At 33.0% G+C, this 27,737-nt stretch overlaps 2 protein-coding genes across 6 annotated transcripts in view; one reads left to right on the top strand and one right to left on the bottom strand.

The window, feature by feature from the left end:
- LOC105218490 (optomotor-blind protein) overlaps positions 1-27,737 on the top strand; it is a 243,750-nt gene that overhangs the window by 117,459 nt on the left and 98,554 nt on the right. For 3 of the 4 annotated variants that reach the window (XM_054232391.1, XM_054232394.1, XM_054232392.1), the window contains 2 exons: positions 11,670-11,783; positions 12,809-12,971. In XM_054232391.1, coding sequence (XP_054088366.1) covers positions 11,670-11,783; positions 12,809-12,971 — 277 coding nt within the window. The remainder of the gene's footprint in view (positions 1-11,669; positions 11,784-12,808; positions 12,972-27,737) is intronic. The other variant, XM_054232393.1, reaches the window with a different exon arrangement.
- Positions 1-27,737, bottom strand: part of LOC128922326 (uncharacterized) — a 323,101-nt gene that overhangs the window by 35,975 nt on the left and 259,389 nt on the right. The window lies entirely within an intron of this gene.

Genomic DNA, 27,737 nt, shown 5'->3' on the forward strand with positions numbered 1-27,737 from the left:
CCTGACATAATGCATGCAGTAAGCTTATTGGCGCAAAGAAACCAAGATCCTCATTCCGAACATGAAGCTGGCGCAAAGCATGTTCTGCGGTACTTATCAAAAACCGTAGATCTAAAGCTTCATTATTGTAAAAATGGTAAACCGGTAAAAGGCTATGCGGATGCAGACTGGGCTAACAACAATACAGATAGGAAGTCATACACCGGCTATTCGTTCTTTCTAGCCGGCAGCGCATTTTCTTGGCAATCCAAGAAGCAAGATGTCGTCGCTTTAAGTAGCACTGAGGCAGAATACATTGCCTTGAGTACAGCAGCAAAAGAAGCAGTGTATCTTCGTCGCTTACTGAAGGAAATGGGTTGCAGTTCCGAAGATCCGATTTTATTGAAAGGCGACAATATGAGCGCTATACAAATTTCGAAGAATCCTGTATTTCATAAGAGAACTAAGCATATAGAAATAAAATATCATTACATTCGTGATGTAGTAGAACGTAAAGAAATTGAATTAGAGTATGTTTCCACAAATGACAATGTATCTGATATTTTTACTAAAAATTTGCAAAAACAAAAACATGTAAAGTTTGTAGATATGCTTGGTCTTAAATATTAATGTTAAGAAATATTTCACTTGAGAAAGAGTGTTGAAATTATATGCTTATGTTACAAGTCAAATATTTCTCATAAGGACTTTCTTTCTTGTAAAGTAATAATATGAATAAGATAGCTATATATATTTTATGAATACACTATATATGTATGTACATATAGTTCTGTTTGAAGATGAACTTTCTTAACTCACTCCTGATTAAACCGCTGAAGTACGAGCAAGTCGCATTCTTTATTTCTTACAGTCCATTCGCGTAAGTACTTAGAAAAATTCTGCCAACAGTGCTATTGTTGTTGTGGCCATATATATATATTGCAGCTGCATTTGGCTTGTTTCAGTCAGTCTATGGCTAAGTAGGCATGCGTGCGGTCGCTATAAAATATAAATTTGTTGTTTTTGTTTTAGTAGTGAAGCTAAAATTTTTATTTTATTGTTGCCACATATCCTTTAGTGTACGTATTTTGTTGCGCATCCTTTTCTGCTGTGTATTTTTTACTTCATTCGTTCAAATTCTTTCCAAGGAATACTCGGTTTTGTGGCACGCCCACTAGTCCTTCGAGTGAAAAATTGCTTTATATTGTTGATTGTTGTATTTTTATATTCCCGTGTGTATTATTAAATCATTTACTTAGTTCTCGAATTTGTCCGCCTACAATACTAACACATTAATAATGTGCTATTTATGTTTCCAGAATTTTTTTCTTTTTATTTCTTAAATTTTTTCTTTTAATTTCCTTACTTTTAAGAATAATTCGCACTTTGTGCCAAGTCCTTTTTTGTGGAAGGAAGCATTATTACTTAGTATTTGGAAGCTAATTGTAGCAAAAACCTGCTGAGAATTCAAGCACTTCACTTTTACAGCTGAAAATCCGTTATTTCGTTAATTTTACTATTGCATCTGTAGTTCTCAAACGGTTTATAAATAAATTTCTTTAAATAATTTCATTTAATTGTGAAGAATTTTTGCTATTGGCAACTCACTTGAGCTTTCACGCAATATTAACTATACTTCCGAGTACAAAAAATTATGTCAGAGGCCATTTTCTTTAAAATCGTTGACTTAATTCATACAATACAGCTCTATAAAGCCTTCATCTTAAATTTAGGGTGCTATTTATTTGATAGTCAATTAAAATTCTCACTTATAAACCATTGAGTTGTGGAACTGAAACAATTTTAATGATCAAAGAAGACTCCTCGAGTTTTCTTCTTTGTTTCTGTAAACATATTGAGGCTTGTACTCATGCTCTCAAGTTTAAAAACGTTGTTAATAGGCATTACAAAGCGCTTCAGACACAAAAAAGTGAAGCTTAACAAAGAAAACAAAGTCTCCAAAGCATCAAACTTGAATCTAAAGGCTCCTCACACTCTATAGTTCCAATTATCTCCAGCAAAATATGTCTCAATGAGTTCAATATTCGAATATTTATACTACTTCATGTATTTTTTCCACTTTTTTATTAAAATTGTCTACTCCGCTTCCCATTGTTGCTATCTCTACAATTTTATCGCCACAACAATTTAAATGCGTTGCCAATTTCCTGCTTCCTCACATACATTATTTGTCAAATAAATTTTTGCATATCTGCCTGCGCATGCCGACGAAATTATCGCTGATAAAAATCCAATAAAATTGCAGCTGTTGCGATAAGCAACAAATACGAAAATTGCGTTTAAAAAATATATATAAAGCAGGGTATATAAAGTGATATTCACTGCAGTTGAAACCAAATTTGCATTACGCCCTTTTGGCACCGAGACAAACGCAAATTATTGTCAAGCATTGCAACAATTTAAACGAATCTGCATAGCGCATGCAAGCCTTCAATATCGAGGATCACTTTTTTTTAAGCTAATCCTTGACTCTTTAAACTCTTGTTTTTTGTGCGTCAAATTGCGCAACACTCTTCAGCAATTTAGCGAGTCTTCAACGGTTGTATTGGCATCAAAAATAAAGGTGCGACGCCAATTTCCGTTGCCGACGATCATGTGCGATCAGTTAGTGATCGTTTGACCTCCGCGTTGCCGTTGATTCCCATCAATCTACATGCAGCGCAGTTTTAATTTAATTCTACTGACTAAATGCTAAATTTTCTTGCTGTTCGCTTCATTGTAAGCGTCGCCAACCGTTCAACGTTGGCTGATCGCGCAGCACCAACGATCAGTGTGTGTACCTTTAGCGCTAACATCAGTAACCAGCGTCGCTTCCTTTTTTTAATGTTGTTGACAAAGTCTTGAGTGCGTTTCAAAGCGACAGAAAACAAAATAAACATTTGCTTTTACAACAAGTGCAACGATTTGCTTTTGTTGTACCCTAAACGGCAGCTGCAATTTGGTAAACGGTAGGTAAATAAAAATGCCGCTGACCGATATACATTTTGTGCCATTGTTTTAAGTGAAAAAAAAGAAGAAAATATTTCAGCAGTTAAAGCCATAATAAAAATTGGCTAAGCCACACAGTGTCTTGCTGATATTTGGACATATAAAGTGATTGATTACTTCATTTATGAGCGCATTCAGTTTGACGTTTTCGATGGCAAGTTGGGCAAAGTAGAGATCGTCAGTTAGTAGTCACAAGAACAGGTGTATTAAGAGTTTTTGTGTTAAAGAACTGAAAAGGTTTGAAGCGCTCTTGTCAACACGCTGATCAATAGTGGTGTGGCTTACAAAGTGTTCTAACAAGAGACCGCCTTGAAATATGCTGTTGTAGCGCTTTGAGAGACTGATTGGATTCCCCTGTTTAAGCTGAAGATTAATTATATTTCATGTGCTGAAAATTCTCAGCAATTTTAAGTTATCACCGACGTCTACGAAGTGATCATTTGTGGATTTCTGACAGATCAATAATCTCTAAAATTGATAGTACTCTTATGAGACCCTCGTATATGCTTAAGTAGCAACAATTTTGTGCTCTGAGCATCAAGAAAATAATTTTTGAAAGTCTATCTACTTTATTACAGAGTTATGACTGATTAAAGTGAACACGATCGCATTCATATTTATGAGAATTTATAGATTAAACTTTGGTTGCCTTCTAAAATTATGGTAACTTATAAGATTGTGTTGCTAAAATCATTTCAAACCTCTTGGATTGAGAAAATTTTATAAACGTTGATGAAGATCACTGACTTGGTTGTCTAATGGTAGCATAAATAGCTTGTTTACAGCTCAAAAGTTATATAAATTAGTTTAAATTCAAAATTATGTGGTTAAGGTCGTTGATTTTTTTCACGATCACTGATCTTCAGGCTAAAATATATCACTAATTTGGCTGTCTAAATGTTGTATAAGCAGTTTGTTTTCAGCTCAAAAGTGGTATAAATCAATTATAATTCAAAATTATACAATTAAAGGCATTCTATGTTTTCACGATCACTGATCTTCGGACTCAAAAAGTTCATATAAGCATATTTAATGCTGAAAAACTTTTTATAGAATGCTTTAAATTGAATTTCACAATAGATTTTTTACTTAAAATCAATTTCAAAGGAAATATTTGGCTTGGAGTACTTTAGTTTTTAGAGATCAGTGATCTTTCAGCAGAAAAAGATCATTTAAAATTGTAAAAAGCTTTCAGAAAACTTTGTATGACCTCAAACAAACTAATTTCCACTTAAAATGATATAATTTAGGGCTTCAAATTGTTGCAAGATCACTGATCTACAGGCTCCAAAAGTTGATATACGCACTTTTGGTACTAAAAATACCTTTATAAGCGGCTTTAAGTCGATTTTCTAAACTGATATTTCTTCTTAAGAACAATTTCAAGCGAAAAATTTTGTTTTGAAGCACTTTAGTTTTTAGAGATCAGTGATCTTTCATTACAAAATGATCTTTTAGAACTGTAAAACACTTACCGAAAACTTTATATGACCTCTTACACGTATTTTAGAAGCTTATATATGATTTATTTGAGTTTTAAGACATATATTATATATAAATTATTGGAGCTTTCCAAATGATCACTGATCATGTGATCTTGAAGATCACCTCTCTTAAAAAATCATACATTTCGTATAAGCGGCGCACATTTTCCACGTTAAAGCCACTAATGCACACTTTTAGTTACTTAAACTTTCAATTTTATAACTCCTTTTAAGCCACTTCATTACATTACAACTTCCGCTCTTACTACTCTTACCTCAAACTAATTTTAGCACAACTTAACCACCCAACAAGTTACAACTATTTTCCCGCGCTACACTGTCACTTGTCATATCAAATATATTTACATAGATAATTGTCAAAAGGTAGGTGGTCCTTGCGACCACGACAGTCAACAAAGCACACAACTCAGTTGAATGCCAAGAATTTCAATGTCACTTTTGAGATACCAAAACAAAAGAGCCAAATCAATAATTTTGCATTGTAAAATATTACAAATGAATATAAAAATAATATAATATAATATGTAATGGCGACTGAATTGCAGGATGAATGTTTAGTTGATGGGAGGGCGTACTGCCAGTTTGACAATGAGAAAGTGTCTTGTAGAGAGTTTGAATTGAACGAAAAGTGTTGCTTGTGCTTACGAAATGCTGATAGAATTATGTTTTTGTAATAGTTAATATTAATGGTGGTCGGTATATGTGTGTGCCCAGTAGGAAATTGTTGGCGATAATGACAGCACAGGTGACAGATGTCAAGTGGGAGTGTCTAAAATGTTGTTGAATGATAAATATTCAAGATTTTTATGACGAATTGAGTGCTAGGTTGTTTAAAAAATATATTTGAACACAAAAATCCGCAGTTAACAGGGTTGCTTTGTTCACATTTTTGTAAAATTATATATTTTTCTTTCGAAAATATTAAAAAAACATGTTGCAACACGTCTGATTTTAACCTTTAGATGTCTCTCATAAGCATTTTTTATGAATAAAAATATATTTTAAAAATATTAAGCGCTTCACTTTCCCTACTGGGTCGCACCTGACAGCAATTTGACTGACATTGTCATACACCACCTACCACACTGTGTTGAATTCTCGCACATTTGGTATGCAATAATGGTTGGTGGAACGCTTTGTCTATATGTTTGCTGTGCATTTATTTGCAATACATACGCAGACAGGACGCGCCAAAGCACGTGACTGGCATTTGAAGTGGGCGCATATTAGTTTTTTGGTTTATGAAGCAGAATTAAGATGAATGAGCAAGTGAAGATGTGCGACGAACTGTAATTTTTTGAATCGAATTAATTTTGGACATACAAAACAATGGATTCAATGGAAATTAAAAATAATTTTTTTTTTGAAATTTTTTTTTTATATTTTTTCAAATATTTTTTTTAATTTTATTTAATTTTTTTCTGACATTTTTAAATTTTTTTTTAATATTTTGCTGACAAATTTCAACTTTTGACTCAAATTAATACAAAAAAATATTTTCTGCATAATGTCAAATTAATATGCACAAAGAGTCGCTAGCAATGTTTGCCGTTGAAAAATTTTAAATTTTATATGAATATTTATAAATCTACAAGAAAGGACTCAACACAAAAGAAAAAATTATAAAAAAAAATAATTTGCCATTTTTAATGCCATTACCTATTCATACGAATGCCAAAGACAGCGCGCGCGAAAAAAAGTTTCAGCGCAAAAAAGTGAAATGCCACAAACGGCAGCATTCTTGCAACGCTTGTCTCGCTTACGCTGTATGTGTTGCAAATGCCACGAAATTGTGCGACGAATGATGTCATATTTGGTAAATGGGTATAACAATGTTGCAGACATACATAGACACTGGCATAAGCATAAGAACATGCAACAAAAAAAAATGGTGCACAAACATAAATATATGAGCACCTTCGTCTTAAAGTAAAAGACAATAAAACTGTTAACGTCTACAAACTGACTGCTACAACAACAACAACAACAGATCTGATCCCGCGCAGAGGACAATTGAAATGTGCAACACACGCAAGGCCAACTCAGCAAATGTGGCACAAAAAACAAGAACAAAAATCGCAGCTTGTTAACAAGCCATCAACAAGACGCGCTCGCAAAGTGCGTGAGAATGTGTGTGCATGTGTTTGTATATAGCGCAAAGCAGCAAATCAATATAAAGGATTCACAAAAAATTATAAAAAATAAAAAAAACGCACAAAAACAGCACCTCAGAGGCGCCTCTTTATTGGCATTTTTGTGTTGTTACTGCTATTGTTTTTGTTGTTTTGGCGGCGTTGGCGGCGCTACAGTTCCTCACTTTCCATGTTGCACTGCATTGTGCTGTCGGCGCTTGCAGCTTCTGCTTGTTTGGGCGCGCTAATCTTGTGTTGCAAGCATTTTGTATGCGTCAAAATTGCAAAAGGCAACAACAACAATAACTATGTATCTTATGAAAAATATTTCAATAAAAAGTGTAGCGCTCGTGTTCGCACATTTCTTTTTTGGAAGCATTACTTCAATTGCGTATGAAAAACGCTGTAGCGGCGGTGTAACTGAAATTTATTGGCAGTCAAAAGTGAAAAAGAAAGTTTACAATAGAGGGTAGCATTTGTGGTAGAAAACGGTTAAGAAGTTTAGAATAAATTAAATTAAAAATTAAATTTTTTTTGAATTATTATTATTTTTTTTATTAAATTTAAAATTTTAATTAAAATTTTTTAATTCATTTTTTTTTAATAATTTTTTTAAATTATTTTTTGTAAAATTTTTTTTTTAAATATTTGCAATACATAATTTTAGATCAAAACGTTCATTTGAGCATGACATGATCGCGATTATGCATAGAAATCCTCTAAAACAACGATCAATAAGCTTTTTACATTAACCGATCAGTGATCATGTCAACTTATCAAAAACCATTTTTTTTTAACCTAGAATAGCTTCACCCAGAAAGTAAAAAAATTTTTAAATTTTTTTAAAATATTCTTAATTTTTTTTTTACCTTAAAACGATCGTTTGATCATGCGTTCAGATCATGTAAAACCAACATCAAAAAGTCTTATATGAAACGATCAGTGATCGTGTCACCTCCTATTTCTACAAGAACTATTACTAACCCTCAAGGAATACCGGAGCAGCTCGGGACTAACTTTTAGAATCCAAAAAAATTTTATACTTTACTTCTTTCGTATATTAAATGATCAGTGATCATGCCAAGTCATCAAAAACCATTTTTATTTAGTTAGGGTAGTCTAATCCACTCATCATATGCATTTATAGTTCATTAAATGTTTTTAAATAAAGGTAAACTTTATTTCTAATCATCTCACGATCACTCACTGATCATGTACATGACTTGATTATTAAGAAATATGGATTTGTATTTAAAAACCTTTTTTACTAAGCTAAGAGAGTATAATTCACTTATCATTTGCTTTTCGAATAAAAAAATTTTTAAATTAAGTTGAAATGCATTTATGACAATCTCACGATCATTCACTGCTCATGTACTTGACTCGATCAACAAGAAATATTGATTTAAACTTACAAATATTTTTTACCAAGTTAAGAGAGTCTAATACAAACATCAATTGCTTTCAGAATCCATTAAAAAATTTAAGATTAAGGTCAAATACATTTCTAACGATCTCACGATCACTAAGTGACCATGTACTTGCCTCGAACAGCACAAAATATTGATTTGAACTGAAACAAATATGATATTGACTGAAAAACTATCACATAGATCTATTTGATGTAGAATTCGAATGTAAAATTTACATATTTTATACGGAGAATCATCATCATGATCATTACTGTCTCTGACATGATCGTTTAGTAATATTTTTGGTCTCATATGACTTTATTTCAAATTAGAACATAATTTTATAGCAAACATTCCTTTTAGAAGCTTCAAATATTATAAAAAATCGTTTTCTTGTCCTAACTGATCGTGTGGTGATCTTGGCGCTGAGAACTTTTTCATAGGTGTGCTTGAAAAAATTTTGATCGTAGACTGAACGCTGTAATAAGTTTACAAGATGATCTAAGTACTTAATGGCATTACATATTTTCTATACTACTTACTAAAAGTTAATAGCATATTCTTAAAATAAAGAGATCGTGGGATGATCTTATTCACAAAAGTAATGATCGAAGTCAAATTCTGACTTTGAAGATCACAAAAATTCTTATATAATAATATATTTGAACTCGAACAGATGCTCAGCTTGAAAATTTAGATCTGCCAATAAAGCTTTCAAGGTGAGAATCACTTCAGTCACATGTCAGTTTTTTAGAAAAATAATTGTGATCCGAAATCTCAATAACCAGCCGCAAGCATCACTTTTGAGACTGTTGAGTCTAATAACTAATCAAATTTGTAATCTTCCCTCCAAATATCATCGATCACAGTTGATCTTGCACCCAACTAAAATTCAACGATCACTTTTTTCCGCACTGTGTACCAGAAAGATCACGTTCAGCCAACCTGTGCAGCGCTCGAAATGAAGATACAGACCAAAATACCTTAAAATAAGCGCCCACAGCAAACCAAAAAAAGGGTCAAAAGTAAGACAGACTGCAGCTAGTTAACTGGACACAGACAGCATATACGGACCTACAGCAAACGCTGCTGCAGCAGCGCCAGCAACAACAATAGCAAGAAAAATGATGAACTAAAGCAGCAGACGAGGAGCGCACGGTTGCGAACCAGCGCCAGACTCATGAATCAAATTTAACGAACTAACTGCGCGTGCAGCACAAATGATGACAACGGCAACAAAAACAATAACAAGATCAGCAACAACAACAACAACAAGAAATCATCTTAAAAAAAAATTAACTCAGCATCATCATCATCAAGAGTAACAACAGCAGCAGCAGCAACATTACTTGGAGGTGTAGTTAGTTACTCGATAACTAGGCTGTGCTCTGTTGACCGGTTAACTGGCGCTACGCTGCGTCGCGTATGGCCCGCCCAGTTGACGATCGCTGGGACACAGATTTATGCGTTTGCTTGTGTGTGTTGTTGTTGCTGAGGGTGATGTGTCTGATGATTATGAATGAGTTGTTGTGCCATGAATGATGCTGCTGCCTGCTGCTGGTGCTCAGAAATACATATTTTTTGTTGTTGTTATATTTTTTTGTGGCTGCATATGATTTGTGGCGACTTGCGTTGGTCCAAAAAAACACAAAAGTAGTAATAATATGAAACAAATAATGTCAGCCCACATAAATTTTTGCTTTCAATGACTTGAATTATGTTTTTTGGTGAAGAATTTTCAAGTTTTATTCATATTTTTAAAAAATTTTTATATTTTTTAAATTTTAAAATTTTTTATTTTCCATTTTTTTCTTTTTGCTTTTCACTTTTGGCGCTATTATTAATTTGGGTACAGCAGAAATTTATAAAAATATAAAAAGGAAGAAATTGAAACCAAAAAATATTTTTGAAATTTAAAAAAGAAATTAATAAAAATTTTTCTTCGAATTATCATTTTTTTTATTAAAAATCAAACGGAACCAATTTTTTATTTTATTAAATTTTTCTTGTATTATTTTTAATAATTTTTTTTATTTAAAACAAATAATTTTTTATTTAAAAACAACAATTTTTTATTTTTAGAAAAAAAATTTTGATGTTAAGATAACAAAAGCAATATTGAAAAAGTTTTAAGTTTCTTTGTTTAAAAATATTATTTATTTAATTTAAAGCTTAAAATTTTTCATAAAAAAATTTCAAATTTTTTTCATATAAAAATGTATCAAAAAATCACAAGAAAGTGTTTATATAAAAATTTAAAATAAAAAAAATTTAAAAAATTTGAAACTATTTCATAAAAAAAATTAAAATTGTTTTTTCATATAAAAATGTATCAAAAAATCACAAGAAAGAATTTATAAAAAAATCGTAAAACAATTCAAACTTTTCATAAAAAATTTAAATTTCTTTTTCAAAAATTCAAAATTTTTTTTACAAAATTCTAAATTTTTTTCTTAAATTCAATTTTTTTTCCCAAAAATTCCACTAAACCCTTTTTCAGCGTGCATTTACAACACTGCGCTGTTTTATAACACTCATTATTGTAGTTGTTGTTATTGTTGCCAACGCTACATGCTGCCACTACACAGATTGAGTGATTGCTGCCTAAAGTTATAATTTTCATATTTGTTGTAAATGGGCGGCTTGGCGCAAGCGCCAGTCAGCTAACACAGCCACGACAACGAGCCAGCCACAAAGGGCTTTTCGGGCAACAAACATGCATTTGTATACCTTCGTGTGTGTGTGTGGCAGGGTTTATGATGAACTTGCAACATGCAGGCCAAATAAAAATGTTTGCTTTCGTATTTAATGGTTTGTTGGTTTTTCGGACGGCGAGTGCCTGGAGTAATCACAAACACAGAGAGAGTTAGGCAGACAGACAGTCAGCCAGCCACACAGCTGTGAGCTGCAACATTAGTGCGATCAGCCCACATAATGACCGCTGGCGCTAGCCAAGCTATAACTGCACTATGCTTTGCAACTTGTTGTTGTTGCACGCTGCAATCTTACCTTGTGTGGCATGGCACTCGTTGGTGGCAACAAGCTATAACTCGTTTGTTGTTGCTGTTATTATTGCCTTTATGTGGTGGCAATTTTCGACTTGGCAACTTTTGCTTGACTCATTGCACTTGTTATTGTTGTTGTTGTTGTTGCTGTTATTATTATTGCGGTTTGGCTGCTGCAGCCAATTTCAATTTAGTTTGCTGCAAGCGAGCCATAAACGTCGTTGGCGTCTTGGGTGAAAATTTGTAAATTTGACTGGTATATTTCGCTACGAAGGTGTATGTCTGTGTGGCGCCAAGCGCAGGCGCCACTTGATGAGCGGAAAAAGAAACAAAGAATTAAAAAAAATATATATTTCTTAGCAAATTGAATGAGTTTTTGGTGGTCAAGTTATGCAGCACATAAGCAACAACAACTAGTATATTATTGTTGTTGTTATAATATGCATATAAAGTGAATGTCTTCATTGCTCAGCTTCTGCTCTGCTGTTAATATTTTGTACAAAATTTCACCACAGTTACCTCGCATATTTTGTGGTTGCGTTTATATCTTTGTAATGACTCTGCTATTTTCGAAAATTTTTGAGTTGAAAAATTAAAATTTAATGTTTTTTTTTTCTTTTCTTGCAGGCAAATGTTTCCTCAAATGAAATTTCGCGTTTCGGGTCTGGACGCCAAAGCGAAATATATTTTGCTCTTGGACATCGTAGCGGCGGATGATTATCGTTATAAGTTTCATAATAGGTGGGTGTTTATTTAGAGAAAAATATTTAAAAAAATTAGATAAAAATATGAATTTTGAAATTTAACATGTTTTTTGAAAAAAATAAAACCAAAATATATTAATAAATTTCAAAAAAATCCAAAACAAAATTTTAAATAAAAAACAAATATTAAATAAAAATTAGTTTTAAAAAATTTTCAAAAATTTTCCGAAAAATTTACAAAAGTTTAAAATTTGTATAGAAGGAAATATAACAAAAATACATAAAAAATTAGTAGAATATAAAAAAATATAAGAAATTAAAAATTTTACAATTTCATATTTCAAATTTTTTATAATGAAATTAGATAAATAATTTTTTCACTATGTAAAATCTCAATCATGTTTTAAATATTTTCGAAAATATAAATAATAAATTACAAAACAAAGGATTAAAATAATTTATAAAAAATTTCAAAACTAAAAAAAAAAATTATAATAATTTTAAAAAAATTTCAAATTTTTTTGTGACTTAGAAAATTATCTAAGAAAAAATTGAGAATCTAAAAATATTTATACTAAATTGTTGTTTTAATACAAATTTTAATTTAGTGTTTTTGAAATAAAATTTCTTTATAATTTTTTGTAATATAACATTTTCCTAACAAAATTATCGAAAAACAAGAAAAATGTTTTGTAAGAATTTTTTTTAGAAAATTTAATATATAGTGGAGTTTTTGTTGTTGTAACATGAAAAAAAAATGTCTAAGTAATTTTTTTTATAATTTTTTATTTCTAATATAACATTTTCCTAACATAAGAATACCAAAAAAAAATTATTTTTGTTAGAATATAATACAAATATTAATGCAAATATTAAAAGTTGTTAATTTTGAAAATGAGTTTTTTGTATTTTGTAGCACCAAAAAAAAATTGTAAAATTTATATTTTTGTATTTTTAATTTTGAAAATTTTCTTTCAAATAAATTCTAGCTTTAATTACCTTTCCTCTTATAAAAAAAACACCATCTCTAATTGTACAAATATATTATTTCTCTCCTTCCAGCCGCTGGATGATCGCCGGCAAAGCGGATCCGGAAATGCCAAAACGCATGTACATCCACCCCGATTCGCCGACAACCGGCGAACAGTGGATGCAGAAGGTCGTCTCATTTCACAAATTAAAATTGACCAACAATATTAGTGATAAACATGGATTTGTAAGTACTGTACGTCTTCTCTGTTTACCGAAAATTTCATGACAAAACAAAAACAAAAAATTATAATTCATAATTATGCCCACAAAAAAGTCGCGTTATTTTCGATGTTGAAAACAGAAAATGGCCGCCATACTGCTATGTACGCAAGCGCAAAAACAAGTTTGGTAAAAAAATAAAGAAATCTCTCAATCTGCAAATTTACCGCATTAAATGGTAGTACAAACAAAAATGAAAGGCAATTAATTGAAATTAATTTTTTGACACAGCTTTGTATGAATAATGTGTGTTGGATTTAATTAATTGGTATATAAAGTGTCATTATGTCATGTAGAATGGCTGAGAAGTCGTTTAGATTTGAGAGATAAATTCGAATTAAAAAAAATTTATGAAGTTGCAATATTTCTTCAATAAAATTTTGGAAAAACAATTCAAAAATTTAAAATTAGAAATGTTAAGAATATACATATTTCAAAATTAAAAAAAAAAAATATATATTTTTTATATTATAAAAAATTTCAAAATTTTTAAAAACTCAAAAATTCAATTACTTTTTTTTGGACTTTTTTTTCAAAATAAAAAAACAAAAATTTTAAAAATTTTTCAAAATTAAAATTTTTTTTTTCAAAATTTCCAAAATATTTTTTTTTTAATAAAAAAAAGTTTTCACAAAAATTTCAAATTTTTTTCCAACAAATTTTTGTTATGTAAGGCGTAAATTTCAAATTGAGAGAATTTTTTATTGGCTCATTAAAACATCTCTGCATTTATAATTAATACTCATATACCCACACACACCTATATAAAACATGTCTATGTAAAAACAAATTGCAAGTGATTGTAGCTGTATATTTTATAATTTCAACTTTTTTACTACCAATTTTCAAACATTATATCAATATAATTTTTGTTATTGCACACTCTACTGGCATACGCCATTGCACTAAACGTAGCGCTGACGCTCATCAATCGCCGCCTTTAAACGGCGCCATTTTTGTCGGCAACTTCAAACGGTTGAACGCTAACAAAGCGTCGCTTATGCCTTTTTACGCTTTTGCTATAGCTTATTGTTGTTACTCTTGTTGTTGTTACAAAAACAGCTTATTTATTGGCGAGTGCCTTAAAATGTCTACAACAGCAACAACAATATTAAGGCATTCAGCAAACAAAAAGTCGCAATTGTGTTGCTCAAAATACAAATAAAAAACAAAAAACATGAAATTACAACAAAACCGTTTGTCTACCGCTATTGCACCGCCACTGGCTACTTGCCACACAACATGCCGCATGCGGGGTTTGCAGCGGTTTAATAGCGTCGGCAGCCATTCATTTGGTGATAACTGTCGTTACATGTCGATTGGCGATATTTATGTTGTTGAAAGGTGGTTACAAAGCTACTTGGACGGAGGGAGCTTGCGGAAGACACCTCTTGTGGTTCTTTAATCTTCAAGCGTCTAACTATACTACTGAATTTTAGTTTATGTGAAACTTTTGGGGAAAAAACTAGTTTATTTGAACTTTGCCGAGCTTTTTCTCTATTATCAGTCTTTTAAAGCTTGATGGGAACGTTCCAAAATCGAGTCATTGCTTCATCAACCAACTAATAAAGCTCACCGAAGGTAAAAATCTAAAGTCCAAACAGTAAAACTGTCACTTTGTTGTTTACTTTTCATACTTCGAGCTTTTCACAGCTTTTAAGGCTCTGTTTACCTTTAGGTTCTTTGATCAAAAGTTCGGTGCAGAGTTTTTTAACAATTTTTTTTAGTATAAACAGAGTACGCGAAGCCAGTTTAACATGGCTACTGAAGCTCTTATTCAAACGAAGTTCAGTTAGAGCTTAAAGCTTCGGTCCTATTCTAATTTTCTTGATTACTTCAATTCAAAGAACTTAATAATCGAATTCATTTAGTTTAGCTGAAGATCTGAGAAGGTTTTAAGCCATATAGCGTTTTTCAAGTATGCAGTACATCAAAATGTAGTAAAAGCTTTTGAAGTTAGAGCTTTCAAAGAGCCTGAGCGCTGTGGGACCTCGCAATTTTCTTTCAATCTCGATCATATATTTTAGCATTCCAAAAGCTTTTGTAGAAATCGAGTTTGACTGCTTTCTTTTTATCGTCCTTAGAGCTTTTAATGAAATATCAGGCAGGTTTCGATAGAACTATTGTTTCACAGTGGTTTTGCTCTATTGAGAATCGTTTATTGGATTATACCAAGAAAAAGTCGGCTAGTTTCTGAGCCTAAGAGCTTTAGTACGTATTACAGAAGAGACATGCCTCTTAATAAGGTGTTTAGCAGCTTACTAATTAAATTCAATCACAAATATTGTATGTTGTTAGCTATGTTGCTTCACTTAGTTTGTGAAACTGGGATCCCTACTATTTGCGGGAGTTCCAGGAGCTTTTGAAAGCTCATTTGACGCTTTTCTGGGGTAGTCTATTTAAATTATCGTTCAGGACAGACGTTGTAAAAATATGTTGTAAAAAGCTCACAGGCAACACGTACTCTATCTAGAAAGCTTTATATCAAAAGAGCTCTTCATTCGATAATAGGCGTATCACTTATACAAACATTTTTGATATTATCTGCTATACTAAAGCCTTCGAATTTATTGCTATCATAATGCCAACGGTACATTACAGCTTACTACTTCTCAATCAAACATTTCATCACTTAAATAGTCGCTACAGAGCCTGTTTTCGATTCACATAATGGATTCACTCCTTCCACCACTTCACTCATTGAACTGACAAATAGCAACAGCTGAGCGCCGCAATGGATCATCGCGCTATCGAACGCTTCATTTGATATTGTACGTCATTATTGCTAATGTAGCTTGTTAGTTTGCGAGTTGTAAAAACTTGCACTTCCTCATTGATTTCGCTGTAAATGTATTACACTTATACTTTAATTAACTACGCGCGCGCGCTTACAAACTTCACTGCAAATGAGTAGCTTATATATCTATATGTATATAAGAAGATATGGATTATCAAAGTGAAGCGTCAATAAAATATCGAAATAATCGCATGCCAGCCACTCAGCCGCACCAACCATAATGCCAGCTAAACGAGCCAACACAACATTGCATGGTTGGCCTACCGCCTGAGTGGGCTGCGACAGTGGCGATTGGCGGTGGCGATGATCATAACGATTCATATTTGTCTGCACGCCACGACGCTTGGCGGCGCACAACGGCAAAGAGCGTGCGCGCGCCACCAATGGACCACCAACAAGTGGCGCGCCTTCCAATGAAGCGCAATCGAACGCGCGCGGCCAACGCATTTTCTTTCTACTTGTTTTCCAATCAGTCTTTTGCCCAATTCCGCCTAGCGCTTTGTAGTATGCCGACGATGCTGCAATAAACTATGTGGCTGTGTGTGTGTGCGCGCACCGATCCGGTTAGTCCGGCTAGCGTTGGATTTGCATAAGCTAGCATTCGGAGGAGCGCGCGCGCGGTTTGTTTCGTTTGATCGACGACGACGTTGTTGTTGTTCGGATTAAATAGCACAATAAAATGAAAAATAAAATAGCAAACACAGGCGCATTACTGCCGTCCTTAGCGCTGCGGTATGATCAGTCAGCAGCAAAAAAACTGATATTTATTGATGTGCGCCATCAGCAATGGTTGCTTACTGCGCGGCGTGTTGTATTGGCGCGGCGCGCTATATTTGCGCACGGCATATCATTGATGGCGTTGTCGATGGCGACGGTGTTGGCGGCAATTTGCCAATATTGCTTTTGATCTTCGCGAAATTCTTGTGTACGCGTGAGTATGCGCGCCAGTGAAGACGCCACCACCCGTCGCTTTGCGCCTATGGCGTTGTGGAAGGCGCACAGGCGTACGCGCTGAAGAAAGATGCGCGCAAGTAAATGTAAAAATATTTGGCACTGTGGTCCAACAACTAAGGCGGTTAGTTAAACATAAGTAGAAGCGCCACTGCAGTTTGGCCGTCGCTGCACGCACTCCGCGCCAGACGCATGAACTTTGACACATAATGCGCGGTACACTACTACAGACACCCAGACAATGGTTGTATAATTTTTCACGCGTCACAGGCGGGAGAACCGCCCGCGGCGCGGTAAGACCGCACGTCCTTAAATAGTAACACAAGAGAAAAGGGTTCGCGCACAAACTTAGTAATAGTATTACAGCTTTTAGTTGTTGCTAATGTGTCGCATAACGCTACGCCCCGCGTCAGTTGTGGCGCTTCACACGTACGCCCGTGCGCGTACTTTACGCGCGGTCAGTACTACTTTACCGACTATTATTAATAATTTCATGTGCAACGCGTGTGTTTGCGGTTACTGGTGGCACGCCTCGCCTCCATATGTTTGCTTTCCCAGTTGCGACAGCACCTACGCCCACACGCCCAACAAGCGGTACGCCCTTTCGTGTGCGCTGCATGAAGTCAAAATGCGCGCTGAACTATGTGTGTGGGTACCACCACCCAATACAACAGGAAAACATTTTGTCTATGGAAATAAGCAACTAAAAACCATTGAACCGTTGAACTGTTAAACTGGCTGACTGACTGCGTGTCAAAATATGTGACCAATGACAGCCGTAAAGCAGCTTGTCTCCACAGCGACACGCAATATTGTACCGCCCAGTCAGCATATGGCGCGCTTGACCTACTAGATGTATTATTGCTTTATTGTGCATACCACAATTTGCTACCTATAATTTGTGCTATAATTAGATTTGATTATAACTTTCGATTTTCAGTTCGAGAATGATACGTTTTGGTTGTCGCTTGGAATTTTAATTTTGTAATTGCATTAATTGTAGTAGAAATGTGTATGAAGTGTGGTTGCGGTTTATAAACAGCGTCTACTAGAAATACAAAACTTTGCCATTTACATACTGTTTGTCAAATATGCGTAGAACTGCTTATTATAGGCACTTATATAGACAGTACCCTAATGTCCTTTAAGAAAAAAGTGGCTTATACGACCAAAAAACTGTTTTTTATATAAAATTGATCATTTTTATAGTGATATATGAAGAAAAAATTTCAAGGACATGCGTATCCTTGCAACAAAAAATTGTTGTTTAGCATATATTTTGCCATTTTTTGTTATTAAAATGTATTTAAGCAAGTTTCTGAAATTTTTTCGTGCAAGGACATGCATATCCTCGCTTATAAAATTCCGTTTTTGCATTTAAAACATTAAATTTTCAATATATTTAGTAATTTAAACTACTTTGCTTATCTAAAATCCGCTTAAAAGCCATTTTACCCCGTATTTCACTCAAAATGTCAACAAAAATTTAAAAACACCTTAAATTTAACCAAATTAAACTGTGACACTCACATTTTCCCAGCACTAACAGCTGGTTTAATCAGTATAATCGCATGTTCACAGCACAATGGCTGGTGTGACTGAGAAAAAAAAAAACGAAAAATCAAAGCCACAAAAGCTGCCGGCTGCCAACTGCATGCGAAATCAAAAAGAATTTTTAATAAAAAGGCGTTAAGCGACAAAGCTAGGGGACCTAAATACATACAAACTGGCATACCTGATTGCAGTGTGCGCGCTAAAAATAAACGTACGCACACAACAAAGGGTAGGCCATCATTAAAAAATTACAAAGCAAGTATTAACGAAATGAAATTAAAAATAAAAAAACTAGCGACTAGCAGAAAGCTGCAGCGCTCACCACAGAAACTTAAAAAAAGTAGAATACATAAATATACAGACAACACCACAAGCCGATAATAATGGTTGTTTTGCGCGCGCCGAACGGCCATATTGATTTGCGCACCCCTAACGCTGTGGCTACTACCCGCCGCTGCTTCAAACACACGCACAGCTAATATTACTAACCATTGTTTGCGCCTATGTAGCGCAGCCATCATGTTGCTGCTTGCTTGCAACAGCTGGCTTTGGGGTTGAGAATTTTCCATGCATGTTGCATGCAACACCGCAAGCTTTTTTTACCCGTTGGTGGTATGATTCATGCAAATGTGTGTGCGCGTGTGTTTGCTTGTTTGAAGCACACACTTCAACACTTCGTCGAACGGCGCCGCTGCCGTTGAGGTGTGACGTACAACATATTGCGTCAAGTGTTAAAATTATTCACTCTTGTATGCATACGTACAATGCGTACGAAAGTGGTAGCTTCTTTTCTCAACTCAGGGAAGGAGAGTGTGAAAAAAATGTCATAAGAAATAAAAAAAGCTTTGATGGGAAAGATTTGCTTCCTTAGCAGCGTCAAAATCAAGTCTAAAGTATTCTTATTGAACGAAATATGAAAAAGTTTAATGAACTGTTTTTGCAGCAATTTTAAACAGATTTTTTCATTGTACACACATTTTTCTTAGCAAGGATATGCATGTCCTTCTACAAAAATTATGCGTAAATGTGCTTAAAATCGTTGTAAACAGCAGAAATGCAAAAATAAATGTAAAAATCGATTTTTGAAAAAAAGGATACGAATGTCCTTTGGAAAAAAAATCACGAAAAACATGCAAAAAGTATCAAACTTATATATGAAACAATTTTAAGTCGAATTGAAAACATTTTTCACAAAGGATATGCAGATCCTTAAAATTTATCTAGCCAATTTACTAAAAAAACGAATCAAATATGAAAATAAACTAATTACTCACCAATTACTTCTAAATTAAGTTGCAATTGAGCTTTGTGGACATGTTTACAGCTCACAGCGCTAATATGTATCCATCAAAAGGATATGTGTGCCCTCTAATATTCTCATATTCCATACAAAGTACCCAACAATGTGACAGCAAAACACTTTTGATTAGACACAAAAGCATCTAACCAAGTAAATTTCCAGTATGTTGCATCACCAATGGCGACCTTTGTGCCATGTTGCATGTGGTAAACATTGCATTTAATGTGGCTAGTGGCAAGTAAAAAACTACATAGTTTGCCACTTACACCACAACACAACAAACACACATACTACAAAAGTATACCATTTTTAATTCATGCTCACTTGGTCAAAGGAGCTGGATAACCGGTTCGAAGTGGGCGTTTACCAATATGTAGCATTTGCACCACTTATGTTGTGTTTGGTTCGGCAGCAATGCACTTAATTTTCTGCGTTTTTGCGCAATTTTCAGAGAATTTTACACTACAAATGTGTGTATGAAGTTGTACGCAATTGGAAGACTTCAAAGAAATCGGTTAGTCTGGACAGTTTCGGTAGTTTAAAGTGGTCAGTAGGGAATTCGGTTGTATATTCTCAGCTGTAATGCGGTTTGCTATCATTTGCGTGACTAGTGACAGTTTAGTGACAGATTTCTGTGACTACTGACAGCTTTATATGACCACTGACAGACGGTCTGTTGAATCGTTAAACATTTGAAGTAAGAAGTTGTCATAAATATTGACTACTTTTAATAACAAATGACAGATGACTACATTAGATTAAATTAGACTTTGACAAAACCGACATCATATTTTTGACAGTTGACAGGATCTGAAGAGCAGTGAAAATACTATATACTATGTTGCTGTCTAGTTTAATCATTTAATTAACGATTTCATGACAGCTGACAAAGTTTACTTGACTACTGGCCGAATGTTTAGACAACGACAGTTCCAGAAGAGTAATTACAGCACTGAGTATTTATTTTAACAATTTTTGTGATTTTCCATAACCCCTGCACCAATTTTTTGAGAACTATCAAATCAGAAAAACTAACGACAATTGTAATGACAACTGACTGATTTTTTGAAACTTGATAACTTCTTAAGAGTAAAGAAAGTAGTTGTTTCTTTTAGGATAATCTTTCCTTGAGTAGTTCTAACAGCTCATCGATATTTGTGACAACTGACAGCTGACTCATGACACTATTTGACAACGCTGCAGCTTTGGCCGCATCAAAAGTGTTTTTAAAGGAAAAAAAATGCAATAACTCTCCTCATTTAATGTTTCCGACCGGGCTACAGCACCAGCTTTCTCATTCCTTAGGCTTTCTTTGCGCAGCTTGAGCGCTCAAATCAAATTAATTGCTGCCCAACGGAGATATACCCCCAACTCCCACAACACACGCGTGTATTTCTGCAGACACTATGCTCATCCTTATCTTAACTGGGGTTTATTCTTCTACAGCCACAGCTATCTTCCACCAACGCCCAGCTAACTACAACCATACACATACGTCGTCTCAGTGATTATCCTTGCGTGTGCATTCAAGTGCGAGCGTGCGTGTATCACTTTAATACATACGAGTAAACGAAGATGTTTTGCACTACCTCGCACCACTTACATGTCCGACACACGCCTTACCATTATTAAGTATGTATTTATAAGTAATATGCCTTTGTATGTCCTTTTTTCCTTGCACGATACACCTTTTTGGTTTGCTCCTGCGGGATACTTGAAACAATTCAGATAGAAAATCAAAAGCATCTGGCCAATTTACGTTTTTGGTACGTTTGGCAGTAGCTCATATGCGTGCGCAATGCAGGCATATTAATAATGGGAAAAATATGTGGTATGACGCAGGCGATATATATGCTGGTTTTCTTTGTAAATGCGCATATTAGCACACATGAAGTTTATTTTCTTTTTGTTTGGAACTGTGGTAAAGGTGTTACACTTAAAGAAATTCTCGTTTAACGTATGTGTGATGACAAATTTTAAAGAAGAATGTACTTTCAACTTAATTTTTACTTAAAATCTGCAATTTTTATACAAAACAACATTTTTGACATTCAAGGACACGCATGTCCTTTGACTAAAAAATGCAGTTAAGCACTTTAAAATGCATTTTAATGCTTAATAACTTGATTTTACGCCAAAATATCAATATTTTTTTCGCAGGACATGCAGATCCTTTGAAAAAAATTTTGTCAAATATGCTTGAAAAATGTTTTATAACATAAAAATGTTGTATTTATAACAAAAATATTATAAAATATTGCAAGGATACTTGCTGCCACATTGTAAAAAAAATTTCAAATGTGAAAAATTTATAAATTTTCTTGCTGTATATATCCTACATGCTTCATATACACATGTATTTTCCGTTTTTATATAACATTTTTTGTTCTTACGCCTTTGTCTTGATATATTCTTCCACTGATTGTCTTATGACCACCCACTTGCTCAACCTACTATAAATGGAACAGAAATAACTTGAGAGCTACTGAACTGTATACAGTATGCTTTTATCTTACTGTGCTGGATTTTTTATACATTTAAAGGTGCGTTGAGGTGTGAAGCAACAGAAGGTTTGTAAAAAAAATTCTTTGAAGTTTCTTTTAGTTAGGACTACTAACCTAACCTTTTTGAAAAATATTTTTGCGAATTTAAGTTAAGAATTTTCGCTTAAATTTTATGCTGATATTTTTCATCAATTTCTTGTTATTCTTGTATATCGTCCTTTCAAATATTTTCACGCTAATTAGCCGCCCACTTAACACCTACACATAAAAACAATAAAAATGGCTGCTGTTTTTCAAGTTCTTACTTGCAAAAAAAATTATAATTGACTACCATTGAATGAGTTGAAAACAAAGGCATCAGTTGAAGGCGCTGTCAAATGGAACTTCCAACTGTGAAAGGGGTCTCATTGTTCACCCAACTTGGGGTATGCACATTTCAAGTGAGTGCAAGCGAAAAATGCAGTTTGAAGTGAAAATGAGTATGTATGTGTGTATTAACGTGTCACTTGAGGGCATTTTTCACACCACGCTTGACACTTCACAAATTGCGCAAACACCTACCACCACCCTATACTGCCGTGAAATATAGAAAAATTTGCAAATAACGCAGCCGCACACAATTAATATGAAAAGGAGTAGACAAAAGCAGTGCACACCGCAAAAATTAAGGTTAGAGTGAGTGACAGTATGGGCAATCAGACGCTATAATCCATAATTCGTGCAAAAATGCAAAAAACGTTGCATAGCCACAGGCGCAGGCAGGCTTTATTTGCTTGTAGTCTGACTAATTATTGGAATATTTTAATGAAATTTGATATATAGAAAGCTGAAGGCTTTATGCAGTGAATACACACTATGAATACAAGCTAATTCGAAAATGAGATTATGGGCGTGGCACCGCCTACTTTAGTTAAATTCGAATAACTCACAAACCACTGAATCAATCTCAACCAAATTCGGTGTATAACATTATTATGATATTTATGGCTTTTTAATAGTTACCTCAAGCTACAATGAAGATATCAAAACAAAACTCAGGTAGTATAACATCCTTGTAATGTTGCAATTTTCCAACAAATACGAATCGAATCGATTTATGTTTTCTTCTACTAGCTAAATTTCTTCTAGTTAAATTTATGCTGTATATAACGGTAAAAATGTGAGTTATCTTAATGAAATTTGGTGAGAAAGTTACATTTGATTTCATGTCAATAGCTGCCACATATGGGTAAAATAGATCCCCACCTTCCTCTAGTTCCCATATACCTAGTGTTAGAATATCACGCCATCCAGTTGTATTGATACTGCATATAACGGTTAAAATTCCATGTATCTTAATGAAATTCAGTGTGAAAGTTACACTTGATTTGTAGTCAATTGGTATAAAATTTGGATGGCTAGGTCACCACCTTTCAATTGTTCTCACATACCGATTATAAAGTCATTTTTTCATATAGCTGATGTGACACAGTAAATAACGGTACAAATGTGTGATATCTTAATGAAATTTGGTGAGAAAGTTACACTTGCCTTGTTATGTCTGCTGGTGCCAAAAACTAGAGAAATCGGTCGGAATTTTCGCTTGGTTGCCATATAACGCATGTTGCAAGCTCCATACATATGGTTAATATTAAGAAGGATATCTCGATTCAAAAATGAGATATAGTAATGAAGAGTAAGGTTTAACTTAAAATATAATCTCGACACTAATTTAGATATTTTTTATAATTTTTCAAAAAAAAAAAAAAGAATTTAAAAAAATCTCAATTTTCCAATAAAATTAAAGTCTAAAAAAAAAAAAAATTTTTCACTTTTAAACAAATAATCATTTTTAAATTTCATTTTAGTAACTTTTGCAATTTTCAATTTTCTTTTTGATTTTTTGTAATTTTTTAAGCACTTTTATTAAGAAAAACACTTGATTTGACATTCTAAGATTTTGTATAAAATTTTCTCCAATTTAATTAAGAATTTCTGTCAAGAATAATTCCTTTGTTTTTTCAAATGCTGCAAAGCAACAACCATTCAATATAGTCCTTAAGCTTGCAAACACTTCGAGAAAATGCCACTCAAGGCGTCTACAAAGAATTTAATTACAACATAGCATTGTTGTTGTTATGCCAAAAACACAAAAGAAAATGAAAAAAAGAATTTGCAAATAAAATTTTTGCATGACAAATTAAATGCGTCGAAATGCCATTACACAAGTCGGTATGCGGCACATGACGCAGTTATGCGAACAACTGCCGAGAAATGTGCTACATTTACATGCAACCAAATGTTTCAGCATTATTTATGAATTGCAAATTTTGTTGCAAAAGTACAAGTGGCAAGAAGAAGACAAAAAAAAATTGGTGGAGCGCAAAAAAAAAACAGGAATAAATAAATAAATATTGTAGAAGTATTGAAGAAATATGCGAAAAGTGAAGAATAACAACAACAATAATAACTTGCAACAATGATGTGGCAAGTTGAAGAAGATGCGTCGTTTTACTTCTATATATATTTATATATGCCAGCACATGCGTTTATACATAGTTTGAAATAAATAACTGCAGCATAGCAAGCCGATCTTTATCTGTGGCAACAACTGTCGCTGTTCGCAGCAGCTTCCGGACATATCTATATATATGTATAAGCGTGTGTTTGTTGTACACTCTCAGGCCCAAATGCTACCCTTTCGCCATTAGACAGTTGCGGCAAGCAAATACAGCATACGCACGCACTAAGCAACGTGCAACCGCCGGCAGTGGCAAACCGCAGCAGCAGATGAGCATTAAGTCGTGAAAAAAATGTTTTTGATAGCCAGCAATTTGCTGCATATCCTGCTACCCTTTGTCTATTCAACATTATTAAATGTATCTCTAACTTGCCACATAAGTGCCTGCCCGTTTTTTGGTGTATATCCTTTTAATGAGATTTACGCGGTAGATATGCAAAATGACCTTTGGGAATGGATATCGGTTACGATCAATTTTGGAGATTAGAACATAAGCGAATGAGTGCTGATGATGATGCGTGGTAGTTTGAGAGTGAGAATGTGCGTTAGAATAAGTGGTAGAAAGAGAGAGTGAGCGAAAGGGTGTTAGAAAGAGAGGAAGTGTGCAGTATAGGGAAGAGACGTTATGGGAAGGAAAAATGAAATGAATTTTGAAAACAACAAATTTATTATAATAATATTTTTAAAAGGTAAAAACTATATAAGAAACACTAATAAAAAAATTTTAAATTTTTGAACAAAAAATTTTGAATTTATTAAAAACAAATTTTTTTTTTTAATATATTTTGAAAAAAAAAAAAAAATTAAAAAAAAATTAATTTTGAAAAAAAAAGAATTGAAATTAATTATAAATTTTTTTTTTGAAAATTTATTAAAATTATTTAAATTTATTAAAAAAAAATTAAAGAATTAAAAAAAAATTAAAGAATTTTACTTTTTTTATAAATTTTTTTTAAAGAATTTTAATTTTTTTTAAATACTTTTTAAACATGTTTTGAAAAAATAATTCAAAAATATTTTTTTTTATATTTAAAATATTTTCGAAAAAAAATTTTCGGAATTATAAATTTTTCACAATTTCTGAAACTTCCTGTGCAACCAAGTGCCACCAGCAACTGGTTATTGGCACTTTTTATGCGCTTTTTCCCCTTCCTCCTACTCTACTCAGTCCCATTTTCAGGCAGTGCTTTCCTCATTACCTACCCATTAAATCTCTAATACGGCACATTTATTTAATTTATTTTTTTTCCTGAATTTTTATGATTTGTGGGTGACCCCGAAAGTACGCGTCGTGTGTACACATAATCAACGCCTTTTAAAATTAATGAGGCATATTCAGGGTTTTTTATGACATTTTAACAAGACGCAGTGGCGTGAGTGGCGAAATAAAATATTAAGAAAATGTGACAAGGTGAAAGTAAGTGGGGGTTGCCAGAGGGTCAGAAAAAAAATTAATAAAATAATGTAAAAAAACTAAAATTTTAAATTAAAAAAATAGAAAATAAAATAAAAAAAGTAAAATAAAGTAAAATGAAATAAAATAAAAAATAAAATAATATAAAATAAAATAAAAAATAAAATAAAATAAAATAATATAAAATAAAATTTATTCATTTTTTTATAAAAAAGAATTTTTAAAGTAAATGGGGGTTGCCAGAGGGTAAGAAAAAAAATGAATAAAATAATGTAAAAAAAGAAAAATTTTAAATCAAAAAAATAGAAAATAAAATAAAAAATAAAATAAAATAAAATAAAATTAAATTAAAAAATAAAATAAAATAAAATAAAATAAAATAAAATAAAATAAAATAAAATAAAATAAAATGAAATAAAAAATAAAATAAAATAAAATAAAATAAAATAAAATAAAGTAAAATAAAATAAAATAAAATAAAATAAAATAAAATAAAAAAATTTTAAAATTTTCTATTTTAAATTAATTTAAAGAAAAAAAAAATTTTTTAACTTAATGGCAACACCGTCAACTAATGCGTGTATTTGTACATTATCCGTTTTTTGGCGAGGGTGTAATAAAGCGCATAAATTAAAAGACACCCTATACCAACACATGCCATTAAATATATAAAAAAATGACACAACAACAACAATAAGCAACAACAAACAACTACTTTTGTTTTAATGGTGCGCAAATGGCCGACGCGACGCTATAATACAACACACTAATGTCACTAACAAATTCTATGAAATTTGCGCCCGTCTTTAGGCAGTTTTTGTTTTTTTTTTGCCACATAACGGACCCTCAACCACGCTGCCACAGTGGTACGCTACATTTTTCTAACGCTGATAGTGTCAAATGTACGCGTTAAAAACATTATGTAAATTAGATTTGAGCCACTTGGTACATTAATACACGTTGTTGTTGTTATTATTATAGCTAGTTTTCCATAGTTGTTGTTGTTGGTGGTAGTACTGGCGCGACTGGTGTCATGTCAAGTATTTCGGACCTCTTTAACGCGGCCATATTTCACTGCTGGCAAAAAGTATAACAAAATAAAAACAACAACAACAAATATATGAAAACAACAACAACTATATAAAAACAAAATAGAAAATAACAAAGTACGCGCTCAGCAAATAGTTTTACTGCGCCAGACGTGTAAAAAGGTTGTAAAAAAATATTTCAAGCGAAAAGGTGTGTAGGCCAAGTGGCTGGCAGCAAATAGTTGAAGGTTGTAATAAAAGTCGAGGAAAGGTGAAAAATTCCAACGAAAGAATTTTATGTACAAGCATGGCGTGTAACAGCAACAGCAAAAATATGCGCTTTTGTTGTGGAAGCAAAAGGAAAATGCGAAAAAGAAATAAAAAAAATAAAAAAATCTAGAAAAAATTGTAAAAAAAAATTTACACAAAGCAAAACATGAAAATATGTTCGCGCATGCAAAACTATTTGTGTATTAAACGCACACACACACTCGCACTCACACACAGCAGTATACAACTTTACTTGTAGCATATGCCTTAATATCCTTAAACTACACACATACCAACAAAATACCTACATAAATACAACAACAAACTTCCTAAGTGTAATATTTCACTCCACAAGTGAAATAGCGTCCAAAAAACCCTTTCATTACCTACAAATTCAACACCTAACAGCGCCTAGCAAAATT

The sequence above is a fragment of the Zeugodacus cucurbitae genome, chromosome 5 (assembly GCF_028554725.1).
Source record: "Zeugodacus cucurbitae isolate PBARC_wt_2022May chromosome 5, idZeuCucr1.2, whole genome shotgun sequence".
In the NCBI taxonomy this organism is placed as follows: Eukaryota; Metazoa; Arthropoda; class Insecta; order Diptera; family Tephritidae; genus Zeugodacus; species Zeugodacus cucurbitae.